General features: G+C 38.6%; 1 protein-coding gene across 2 annotated transcripts in view; it reads right to left on the bottom strand.

Moving 5' to 3' along the window:
* Nucleotides 1-12806, bottom strand: part of usp47 (ubiquitin specific peptidase 47) — a 41427-nt gene that overhangs the window by 7303 nt on the left and 21318 nt on the right. For both annotated transcript variants that reach the window (XM_059537738.1, XM_059537746.1), the window contains 10 exons: nucleotides 12399-12557; nucleotides 12171-12302; nucleotides 5524-5600; nucleotides 5355-5410; nucleotides 5106-5218; nucleotides 3426-3530; nucleotides 3088-3295; nucleotides 2801-2916; nucleotides 2193-2312; nucleotides 397-1177 (listed from right to left, as the gene is read on the bottom strand). In XM_059537738.1, the coding sequence (XP_059393721.1) occupies nucleotides 397-1177; nucleotides 2193-2312; nucleotides 2801-2916; nucleotides 3088-3295; nucleotides 3426-3530; nucleotides 5106-5218; nucleotides 5355-5410; nucleotides 5524-5600; nucleotides 12171-12302; nucleotides 12399-12557 (1867 nt within the window). The remainder of the gene's footprint in view (nucleotides 1-396; nucleotides 1178-2192; nucleotides 2313-2800; nucleotides 2917-3087; nucleotides 3296-3425; nucleotides 3531-5105; nucleotides 5219-5354; nucleotides 5411-5523; nucleotides 5601-12170; nucleotides 12303-12398; nucleotides 12558-12806) is intronic.

Genomic DNA, 12806 nt, shown 5'->3' with positions numbered 1-12806 from the left:
AATAATACTATTGTATACTATTATAATACTATACTAAAATTCAGGAATTTAATTAATATCAATAATTTTATATTATTTCACAGCAAGCGTTAAAAAACTGACATTTTAGCCAAAATTTTAACATTAAAACTTCAAGCTTTTATTTTGGCGGTTTGGCAAATAAATAAAGTGCTGTTATATTTTATGCATGAAATATAAAAAATAAAAAAAAACTTTTGACATGGATTAATGCTACAGACAGATTGTGAAGCCTGCGATTTAATAAAACATATATATATATATATATATATATATATATATATATATATATCCTGCTATTTAAGGCTGAAACACGGCATTGTTCATTTAAAATCAAATCCTGTCCAAGGTCACAATAATTAACTAGAGAGACATTACATTTCTGTCCTTCTCCAGATCCGTCTTCATGAGAGTATGGCTCTGTTTTGAAGTACAGGTTCTGGGCGTCAGCTTTGCTCTTGCCGTTCTCGTCGTACTCGCTGTCCGTACCAGAGTCCTCCTCGGCCGTGTCCCACGTCTCCTTCTTCCCCTCGTGTGCTTTGGAGCGCCGGCTGCTGGTGATGCTGTGCGAGTCGAGGCCGTTAGCCAGCGGGAGCGGGCCGCTGTCGGCGTTACACAGCGTGTCACTGCTGTGGCTGGAGCTCAGGATGTCGCTGTCCACCGAGCTGGTGCTGCGGTCGTTATTGACGTCCGAGTCGGAGCGCTCCTCAGAGGGGAACTGGTTCTCAGTGTCTGAGGCAGTCCGTGTGCAGTTCTCCGTCTGGGAAGGCTGCGAGGCAGCATCCGGCTCCTGTGCTGGTGACTCAATAAGCTCAAAGTCGCTGTGTTCTGAGCTCTTCTGACTGTCACTGGTGCTGGAGGATAGCTGCTGCTGCTGCGGTTGTTGTTGTTGTTGTAAAGAAAGATTCTTTAGCTTCTCTGTGCTCTCTTCAAGAATGGCTTCCACTGACTTCCTGCTGCCCTTCGCCCCATCAAAAGAGTCCTCAGAGTCAGCGCTAGCTTTGGGGTAACTAGTTCTGTTGGCCAAAGAGCCTGGCGACTGCTCGGGCAAGGAGACAAAAAGTCTGATTGTGTTCCCGTGCCGATCCAGGAGCTTCCACAAAACAGAGTCAGTGAAAACGGCCTGATGGTCCGTTGATTCTGAGCTCTCCACGAAAACCTGAGGACAGACAACAGCATCTCACAGAAAACGGCTAAATTAAGACATTTTAAGGGAAAATGCTGCAAAAGGCACTGGCATGCTCACGATCTGGAGACCAATCCAAGAAGTAGGTCAGCTAAATTTGCTAAGGCAGGACTTACAAGTATAATTTGACTTAGTTTACTGAAAGTATACTTCAAAGTACAGTACACGTTCAATAAATAAGTAAACAGCTAGCAAATAAACAGTACATTTGATATAATTTATATGGAAACTCATTAACTACAGTTAAACTACCCTTCCAGCAAAATTAAGGTGGGCCAATTTAGTCCCAAGTACAATTACAAGAATACTACTACTGTATTTTTCGGACTATAGTCGCATCAGTCCCAAAATACGTCATGTTGAGGAAAAAAACATATAAGTCGCATTTATTTAGAACCAAGAACTAAGAGAAAACATTACCGTCTCCAGCCGCGAGAGGGCGCTCTATGTCTTCAGTGTAGACTACAGGAGCACTGAGCAGCACAGAGCGCCCTCTCTCGGCTGGAGACGGTAATGTTTTCTATTGGTTCATATCTCTTGGTTCATTTCTCTCGGTTCATGTCAAATTAATTTTGATAAATAAATCGCACCTGACTATAAGTCGCAGGACCAGCCAAACTATGATAAAAAAAAAAGTGCGACTTATAGTCCGGAAAATACGGTAGTACACTGATTTTTGCCTAAAATTAACAGAATGCATTGTAATGGGCCCTGAAAAAAAAAAATCCAAAAATGTTTTATAAATAAATACAAAATCTATTTTGGACAAGTATTTTTTTAGTGTCATGCATTTTGCAGTTAGTGTATATAATAAGAGGGATAGTCAAATCTCTTGTATACCTTACTGGAGGAAAAATGCATAGTTGTATGCCATGCATAACAATAAACCGTTTACGAAGAACATTTCAGGATGCTGCCTGTGTAGACAGCGCGGCAGCTCACTAAGTTTTAGAAAAGAGGCATTAAAGTAAGTGTTATGCAAGCGAACCTTGTTACTCCTGAAGAAACCTTCTGCTTTCAGAGTCTTGTTGGGCACATAAAGCAGCCGAAGGTCATTGTAGCAGCGCTCTAAGACGACACGCATAGTCTCCGCACAAAGCCCTGTGGCCTAAGAAAATCACACAACCAGGTGATAAGATGTTAGATGGAAGCAGACATCTGTTTCAACAATCTTTGGCACCTTCCACAAACAGGGCACAAAAGTGTGTTTGAAACTCCCTAAAATATACTGAACTATTGGAGAGAAAGAAGATAAAGATAAAATTAAGATAAATAAATGGAAAAATCAAGGATTTCAGATTTTAGCTAAAAATGTGCAAAAAAAAAGTAGCTTTTGTAACTCATTCTATAATTTTTTTTTTAAATTATTATTATGACACTGCTTTATGTTATTGTACGGGGGACTTTATACACTATAATAATTTAGTACTGGATAGTTTATCTAACATATCTAATTATTCTCTCTTAACAACACTGGACACTCATTGGTTGAAAAAAAGAAAAAAGGAGGGGGGCACAATTTGTTACCCTATTTATGGAAATTGGCCTTTGTAAGTTAATGGAGCAGTGAATCCACTCAGAAATGAGATGTTGTACCTTCGCAATGAGTTGCTTGAACTCTATAATAGTTTGGTTGAGATATGCCCTGACACTGACTGGAGCAGCAATAGACTCACTCTTCAGATCCACCACGTGGACCTTCACCATCACCTCTGCAATAAACACACAAACATTGTCAGCAGTTGATGGTGAGGTAATTTGGAAAGGATATCTGGTCAATCAGAAAATAATAGAAATCAAAGGTTTATAAAATGATGCATTAATGTACTTTTTTCATTGGGACCTTGATTGAGTATATTGCAAATGTTCTGCCCAGTAGATACCTCCAGGTTTGTAGGGCTGGAACACTTGGTCAGGCCTGCGGATCTCCAGGAGCAGGTCAAACATGTACGAAGACTTGACCCCACCGAGCAGCAGACCCATAGGCATGTCTTCCTCTCCTTCATATGAACGTTCAAGATATTCGTGAAACTCATCGTATTTCACCAATCGGCAGCAGTCCAGTGGCACCACTCCATCAAGATCCATCAGCTGATCACCCAGAGGACAATCACAATGCACACAGACAAACACGAGGAAACAACCAGGGATAAATTAAGAGTGACTTAGACAAACTAATGCAGAGGTGAATTATAGACAACTATCCACTGGTCTTGTTCACCTTGTATGCCATTTCTGTTGCTTCTCTGAGAGTTTTGTCCTTGTGAACCTCCAGCTTATTCTCCATCATCATCATCTTCACTGGATGCATGCAGAAGAGCTTGATCTAATGAAAGAGGACAGAATAAGGCTCTATAGACAGGTATTTTAGGCAGAATCCTACACATCAAGTCAGCATTTTTTTTTACCTGTTAACCTGCACCCCCATTTTAGGACTCGCAGCTGAAAATGACCTACCCAACTAAAAATAGCAACAGTTCCTGACTACAGTGTGCTACACACACAATTTTGGTGTCTTTGGAAAGAAAACCCTTCGGGCTTTCCTGTCCATCATCCAGAGTTGATAATGCTCAAAAAGATAAAAAGTTAAAGACACTAAAGTGCCTTGAATTTTTTTATTACCACACATTTTTATTTTATTTCATATAAAAATACATGAAATCAATCCTGGAGCAATTCAGAAAAGTAATGGGTTGAAAATCACGTCTCATGAGTTTTTATTTCAAATCTGAAGAAGATACCATGAAAAATTTGATTCCTGCAACCATTTATTCTGAGACTATGTCTAGCTATGCCGGTTATATAGCTATCATAGACACAGTAATCACACAATGATGTGCACTCATAGAGATGGTAATCATGCAGATACAGCCACATTCCCCACAAAACACACACACATAAATGAAAAATGTTGTAGATAAAAAAAAAAAGAATTTTGTTATTTGTGCAAAAAACATGAACACCAAGTTACGCCCCCATCAGATGACAGGTGCGTCCCAGCGCGCATCACAAGCCATCACGAGAGAGCGCCAGAATTCAAATAAACAATATTCAACTCATCTTGGACTTTTTTTTAATTGGATGGCCTTATTCTGTTTGTCACACTGTATGATACAAAACCATGCTCTTTTTTTACTACCAAGACGCTGTTTTTTGAGCGTTGCGCACAAGTTATTCCATAGCAGATACAAACAATACTGTCCCCGAAGAAATGAGATATAAACAAAGAAATTATCATCCATATTACAATATTATTGCTTCGTTGGACTAAAAGTGCTCTTTGGGATGTTGTTCAGTGGACACTTACCTTTCTTAATAAACCAGGATTTACAGCTGTGGTGTGTTTATGAATCGTTATTACAACGAATCTGGTATGTACTGCGGTTTGATTATGCATGTTTTGATGTGTACTGCTTACACAAATTTAACAGACAAACACATATGATTCACTCCATGCAATCGCGTCTCTGGACCGAAGCCAAAGTCTGGATCAGTTTGTGTGCACTACCACAGTTCACATAACAACGAGAAACCAGACCTTATTTGCCCCAATCGAAAGCATATTTACACTGTCTGAATCATTTCCTACTGCCTACATTGTGCACTAGTAAACATGTCATTAGAAAGCAGACGTGTAGTAGAAAGACTGCAGAAATAGAAAGTATCATTACCTTGTAAAACTCACTCCAATATGCTTTATTTACAAATTAAAAAAATATTTTTTTGCGGCTTTACACATTTAATGTTCCTTAAATTTATACTCTTCAGAGGTCAAATTCTGTGGCGCAGTGCTTGGAACAGCTTTTTGCATTAAGAGCGCACCTGTGATGCCTTAAATGCTGTCTAGGTAGGCAGCTGATTAGGGATTGGAACAGAGCCCAAGTATATTCCTTTAGTTTACCTTGCATGTGTTGCGCTCAATCTCTCTTTGCCTCTTCTCCTGTTCTTCAGACTCTTTCTCTCGCTGCACTAGTCTCTTTATGTGCTCTGGGAAGTCCTCCACTTCCAGGAATTCTGGAAAACACACGCAGGGTCCATTAAGTTCCAGAATCTCAGTCAGGGAGCGAGATCAGTGGAAATGCTTTTTGATTCTGAGAAAATAAAAATTTTAAATTTGCATCATTCAAACCATGTAAATTCCATTTCTTACTTGCATTCCGGGAGGGGTCTTTTAGTCTGTACATTAGCATGTATGCATTTGTAGAGCTGTTGGGGCATAAAATTTGAAGATTTGATAAAAATACATTATACTATCTTTTACAAAGGTTTTCTTTGGCATTTCAGATATCACAAATGTAGGACTAGGAGGCTTCACACACCTGGCAAAGGCACTGGAGTAATAGCCTCTGCTCCCTGAGGATCCACCATATGTCTTCCGAATGTCATCCTGCGTGATCTGGAATGCACACATGGTGGCGATAACACAAATTACAACCCTGTTTTATAACCCTCCAATCCTGTACAGCTCTTTTCTTTCTGTACACACAAAAATCTATATAAATTATATAGATTTATATAGATTTATATTGTCAAGCTGCAAACAAAAAAACCTTGAACTATAGCCCTGCTATAGCCTATTGGCTGTGCTAAATAGGCGGCCACAGCTGTTTTTACTTTAGTGTCTGTGTGTATTTATATGATGTCTGTGCACTGAAGCGGAAACATCAATGGAAGCGTCCAGCCTCCTTGTGTTAAGACCACTTTTAGTCTTTGGGGACTTCAACATTCATCTGGACAAGCCTTATGCTACAGACTTCCATTCAGTCCTTGCTTCATTTGATCTCAAACGGCTTACCACTATAAGCATGCACAAATCAGGCAACCAACTTGATTTAATTTACATACACGATTGTATTGCAGACAACATTCTAGTAAAACCCCTACATATCTCTGAAACATTTATTCATTACATTTAAACTCCATTTTGCTACCTGTGTGCCTCCACACCCCACACCAGTAACTTTTAGACTAAACTTTTGCTCTCTTTCCCCCTCGCAATCGTTCCTCCGTAGTATCTTCGTCTCCTCCCTCACCTACCCATTTCTCATCTCTGGATGTGAACGCAGCAACAGACACTTTACGCTTTACTTTAACCTCTTTTCTAGACGATATTTGTCCTATCTCCTCTAGGCCAACATGGGCCTTCTAACCACTGGTTATCCAATGTTCTTCATGAACACCGGACCAAACTCAGGGCAGTAGAGAGAAAATGGTGCAAATCAAAAGATCCGACAGATCTGAGGATGTATCAGTCTTTGCTTTCATCTTTCTCTGCTGAAGTCCATACTGCAAAATCTTCATACTTCCATAAGATCAACAGTGCTCCAGACACGTAATCTCTTCAAAACATTCAATTCCCTCCTCTGTCCCCCTCCACCACCTCCCACCACTTCTATAACAACTGATGATTTCGCTACATTCTTCACAGACAAAACCAGAACGATAATTAGTCAATTCTTAGCCCCACACACACACAGGACTTCAAACCAACCACACCCACTGCAAAAACTCCCATCTTCTCCTTCTGTCAGGTTTCAGGAGTGTAAGTCACTGAAGCCCTACGGATTGCAAGAGCTGATTCCAAATCATCAGTTCTCATTCTGCTGGATCTATTTTCTGATTTTGACAATGTCAATCATCAGCTCCTTTTGTCTGCCCTTTCATCACAGGGATTCCACTTCGCTGGTTTGAATCCTATCATACTGATAGGTCTTTCAGGGTGGCTTGGGAAAGGGAGGTATCCAAAGCACATCAACTTTTCACTGGGGTTCCTCAGGGATCAGTTCTTAGACCCCTCCTCTTCTCCATATACACGACTTCACTGGGTCCCATCATACAGGCACATTGATTCTCCTACCATTGCCATGCTGATGACACACAGCTCTATCTTTTTATTTCAACCAGATGAGCCAACGGTAGCTTTCTCCATCCAGTGAGGCTCTTCTACAATTTCCCCATCAACTTTGGTCAGAAATCTTGGTGTCACCTTTGATGACCAGCTGACCTTCAAAGACCACATTGCAAAGACTGCTCGATCTTGCAGGTTTGCATTGCACAAGATCAGAAAGATCCGGCCCTTTCTAGCGGAGCATGCTGCACAACTTCTTGTCCAAGCCTTTGTCATTTCTAGGCTGCACTACTGCAATGCTCTTCTGGCTGGACTTCCATCAAGAACAATCGAACTTCTACAAATGATTCAGAATGCAGCGGCATGAACCCAAAAGAGCCCATGTTACACCTTTCTTTATCTCCTTGCCCTGGCTACCGATTGCAGCTCGCATCATGTTCAAGACATTGATGCTTGCATATAGAACAGCTTCAGACTCAGCACTTCCACTCACTATTACGAATATTCCCTCAAGAAGACCCCTCCAGAAATCTGAGATCTGCTAGTGAGCGACGCCTCGTGGTACCATCACAGAGAGGCTCAAAATCACTTTTCAGAACATTCTCATTCACCATTCCTGGCTGGTGGAATTAAAAATTAAAAATTAAATTAAAAAACGCTCTCTTTATTTATTCCTTTTTCTAGCTTGTACTTATTTGAACAATGTCTAAAACTTGGTATTGGAGGCACTTCCTGTGTCTGTTTGCCTCTTTAAGAAGAATAACTTTATGTATCCCCCAATTGTATGTCATTTTGGATAAAAGTGTCTGCAAAATGACTAATTGTAATGTAATGTAACAAAAACTAATACCCACTCAAAACTGGAAAGAAACGTTGTATGAAAAGCCCTTATAAAGAGATGACCTCGGTGTGTTTAAGGTAAATTACTAACTTTGGACATGAGGTTGCTCATTTAGAACACTTCAAATTCATCAACGTTAAAATAAGATTTATAACAAATGTGTAAATATGGTTGAATGTTTTTGTGAAAAAGTGTGTATATTAGGGGTGTAACTACACATTTTCATATTGAAAATTTTCGATACAGGTCTTTTCAATTCAGTACATACGTGTATATGAAATAGTTTTAACCAATGAACAAGTGAAACTTCATTGGAAACTTAGTTTTATACATTGTTACTTTTGATAAGAAACAGTCTCATCTTTCAGACAATGTCCATTTATTTTAGGAAATTCAAATAATATATGTCTCTATATAAACGCCTCCGTTCAAATGGCAGCACGGAGCACTTCCTCTCTACCACACGAAATATACATGAATGATCATCTCATGCCTTGTGTAATTGCTCAATATGGGTTTCAACTGTAGAGAGATCTGAATAAAACAGCTTTAAAACAAAATGGGGGGGGGGGTTGTTAATATAGCCCTCAAAGTAGCGCAATGACATCATCCCAAAAATCAAAATATGTAATTTTCATACCTAAAATACGTATTTTACAGTCACTGTAATGCAGATTGATCATAAGCACAGCTAAAAGGCTTCCTAACAGTGGCCATCCTTCACAAGACTTAACGTCTTACACAGTTTTATCATAGATCGAATGGTAAATGTTTCAATACAAGCATTTCATTCAACCTTTAAGAAAAACCAACCCTCTGGAACAGTTTAAAATCAGCCCAATTCCATGCAAAGAATACAGATTTTGACTGATAGCGGCTCCCTGATGTACACAAATTATATTCAAATATTAGAATGTTTACTGGAGTAGGTAGTCATGGTCACAAATTCAGCGGGAGCGGGGTCGAGAAAACAGGCAGGGCTTTAATACAAAAATGCACACAATGAATGGTGACTGTAGAAAACAAAAGCCGAATGCCAGACATTTTGGGAAAATTTTGAAATACTGGCCAGACACATTTTATTTTAAGGCCAAAAAGAGGACATGTTCCGGAAAAAGAGGACATATGGTCACCCTAATTTCATTTTCCTCAGGCAAGACATCAGTGTCCACAGCTTGTTAGTTCACTAGAGAAATGAAGTGCAGAGAAGAGCATTTCACAAAATATGTACTCGTATTTTCTTGTTGGTGACGTATCAGTTAAAGCGTGTTAAAAATAAATCTGCTAAGAAAAAAAGTTGTGACACCCATTGTGTAAACGAAAATATGAAAAACAATCAGAAATATTATAACTTAGAAGTTAATTTAAAAACTGCATTATGCAATTTACATGTATACAATTTTTTTTAAGTTGAGTGTTTATTATTATATTTAAAAATAATTATTAAATAAAGTTATGTTTGGTCTCTGTTGTTAACTGTAATTTAGTACTGTAAAATGCTCCCTATAGTTTAGAGCATAAGCAGAGGTAGATTTTTTTTTTATCCCTAGATAAATTAATTATAAATTAATTTATTTAAAGAAAGAGCAATTCGTTCATAAAAAAAATAGTGTATAAGGCCTTAAAAATCCTTAAAAATATTTTGGTTTGCAGTAACAGTATTTTTTTTTTAAAAAGGGTCGGTAGGTCGGTCTATATTTTTTTTTTCAAGTTTCAATGTAAAAAAAAAAGTAAATTTTTGTGATGTGATGACGTCGGTATGAATTTAAACAAATTAGCATATCGTGACGTCACTGACTGGGTCTTCAACCCGTGCCTTCGGGCGCATCATTGCAAACCTCATTTTGATGCAGGCTATATAGACCACAAACAAATTTAAATTTTTGTCAAAAACATGTTTATTGCATGAATTTCAGGTGAGAAAAAAAATGAGGTACTGTTTTACTTGCATCCACCGCTACGTATCAATGCAACCTACAAATGAGAGAACGTTTACTTTGCTTTCTTGGGTTGTCACTTTTGTGAAAAAAAAATCCTGTTTGATTTAAGTGACGAGTGTTCATTGAATCGATTGTAAAATCGATTTTGCATGTCTAAAGTTTTATACGGCAAATAACACGAAATATAGGTAAATCCACGGACAACAGGCAGGAGGAATGTAAAGATTCAATATATTGGTAAAGACCAATATTTCTGATGATTTATTGGCGTGAAGTTACGTGCACAATGACAAACAGGAGCGCAACATTTTCGAAAAACAATAAGCAGAGTGGACTGCCATAATGTAAAACATTTACTGCAGGCTTCAAACATGGCTGTGTTTACGATTAAATTTCAACAACAACAAAAAAAATCGGCTGTCAAAAAAGTTTTTTCCGAATATTCGTCGAATTTAAAATAAAAATCCACATTCGAATGCGCATTCGAATTTTAGGTGTGCATTAAGGAAGCTGCCTTATGAGCCCCGGTACGTGTTCCATTCCATCTCGCCGCGCGCACAGCTGTGTCTACACAACTTTCAAAGGCGGACGAGCTCGACACGCTGTATCTGCTTTCTCATCTTTCACCTCGTGTACGCTCACGAGATGCGATGACGATGTATGTGCCATTGCATTATAAGGTTATGTTAGCCTATCCAGTTGAAGCCACTTAAAAAAAAAAAAAAAAAAAAAAACGTCAAATGTGGAGAAGATCTTGTTTACATCAAAAGTGAAACCAAGCCGTTCACACAGAACGAATATTTCGCGCATTTTCTAGAGGGACACCGTTGGACTCGCGTCTTTCACAAGAGAGCCGCATGTTTAGAAAGACAAATTTATGTATTAATTTAATTTTCTAAAAATATCTCGAGACTTTATGTTGGGTTTTTGTTCCCCATCCCACTGCATCTCATGTTTTTAAATGAAAAAATGTATCCTGTGTGACTGGTTTTCCGCCCTTTTTATTTATTTAACAATGCATGCATACATGATGCCGTTTTGTTTATAGTTCTTTAAGCAACTTAATAATAATTGGTTCATAAACATTATTTTAAATATTATGTTTTTTTCACAGTCATGTATTCTAATGCTTTGAATAAATGTGCAGTAATATTTTGCTCGATGCGCTATCTTGAGGCCTCAGAAGAGAAGCAAAAAGCTTTTCTTCACCCTAACTGAAATTATGCATTTAAAATTCGAATACAATTCGAATTTTGATCATATTTAAGTAAAAAATTAGAATTTATTTTTTCTGCTATTTTGACAGCCCTAGGCGATTCAAGCCCGAAACTGTATGAGACTGAATACCGGCTGAATTCACATTTCTGTTGTAAAAAGAGAAACATTGTGCAGAAGTATTATTTCCTGTTATGCGTGTGTGTCCGAAGCTGCAGTTGCTGTGTGACGCCTGTTCAAAAAACAAAAACAAAACAAAAAAAAAAGGTCGTTAAAATCATTTTCTTATTTTCGTTTTCGAAACTTGTGTTGGTTGATTCGTGCTTGATTCGTGCAATAGATTTTCGAACATAAAGTGACTGTCGACACGGTCACGGTTTTAGACTAGAGAGGAGAAGGGATGGGAAAAGATCTGGGCACAGTTTTTCCAGAATTTCGTGCCAAGTTAAAGCGGTGTCGAGCTGTTTTAATGAATTTTTTTAGATGTATTATGATGCCCGAACCCGTATGACTTTGAACAGTGACCGCGAACATTTAGTTTACTGCAGCCGCAGCCATCATTACCAAGCGCGAACCGTTGACTCTGACAGTGAATGAGACGAAGCGAACGCACAGGCCATAGTGTGACATCCGTGTAAACACAGATGACGTCAAGGGGTTTTTTATTTATTAAAGAAGATAGCCTTCATTTGTATGTAGGCCAAGGCAATTTATATATTTACAATACTTAAATATAATTAATAGTATTTTATTGCGTTTGTATTAGTTGTTTGAAGAGTAAAAAAATAATTGGTCGGTCTTAACGCAAATTTACAATCGGCAAGTCGGTCGGACTAAAAGCAAAAAAAATTTAAAATTTGAGTCTGTGCTAAATTGACAGGGTCGGTCGGGTTACGGCAAACAAGAATATTTTTAAGGATGGCCTAAATAAAAAGTTTTTTACTCCCTGCTGTACCAAAACCATACGAAACTGTGAAGTTAAAACTGAAGTGCATACCGAACATGTTTATGTACCGTTACACCCCATATAATGAAAAATCCACACGATTATTAGTGAATGAGACCCAGTATTTTTTATTTTGGAGTGAAATATTCCTCTAGGAGTGATGCTAGCTGGCTGACCTTGCTGACGTGCTGGTCATTGAAGCTGTACCACTGGCTGTCACTGAAGGACTTAATGCAGGCGTAGTAGTGCCCACCTGCAGCACTCCCAGAATGCACCATGACCGAGAAGAGTTCAAAGGTCAATGAGCTCTACAAGGGAGACAAGAAAAAGCATGTTTGTCATTCATCTTCTACAGAGACAACACAGCACTTCAGCATTAGGGTTCAGAAAGGGCATGAGGTGACCTTTGGTTTGAGTGCCCGCTCTGCGCTGCTGGTGTTATCCAGACAGATGCCCTCGTCAACAGCATCATCCGTAGAGAAATCATTGCTCATCTGGTCACTGTGGCAGCTTCCTTCATTCTCCGCCCCACTGTCAGTGCAGCTCTCTGTCTGAGGTGATTTCTGCAGAGTCAAAACATGCAATTAATGCATCAAATGATGTGTTATGTTCAAAACTACACACTTACCAAATCCACTAGTGGTAACCTACTGGTTTAAGCAAACACTGAATAAGACGACTATTAAACATGTGTATTAAAGGGCATTCATAAAAGTAATGGCAGAGTGCAAAAGAACAGAACTATTTATTCTTGACAATCATTCTTAAAAATGCCATTTAATGTGATTTAGCTGAATGATAATATAGATGAC

Source organism: Carassius carassius, chromosome 3 (genome assembly GCF_963082965.1).
Source record: "Carassius carassius chromosome 3, fCarCar2.1, whole genome shotgun sequence".
Lineage (NCBI taxonomy): Eukaryota > Metazoa > Chordata > Actinopteri > Cypriniformes > Cyprinidae > Carassius > Carassius carassius.
Note: the sequence above shows the minus strand (reverse complement) of the source record. Positions and strands in the feature narration are given on the sequence as shown.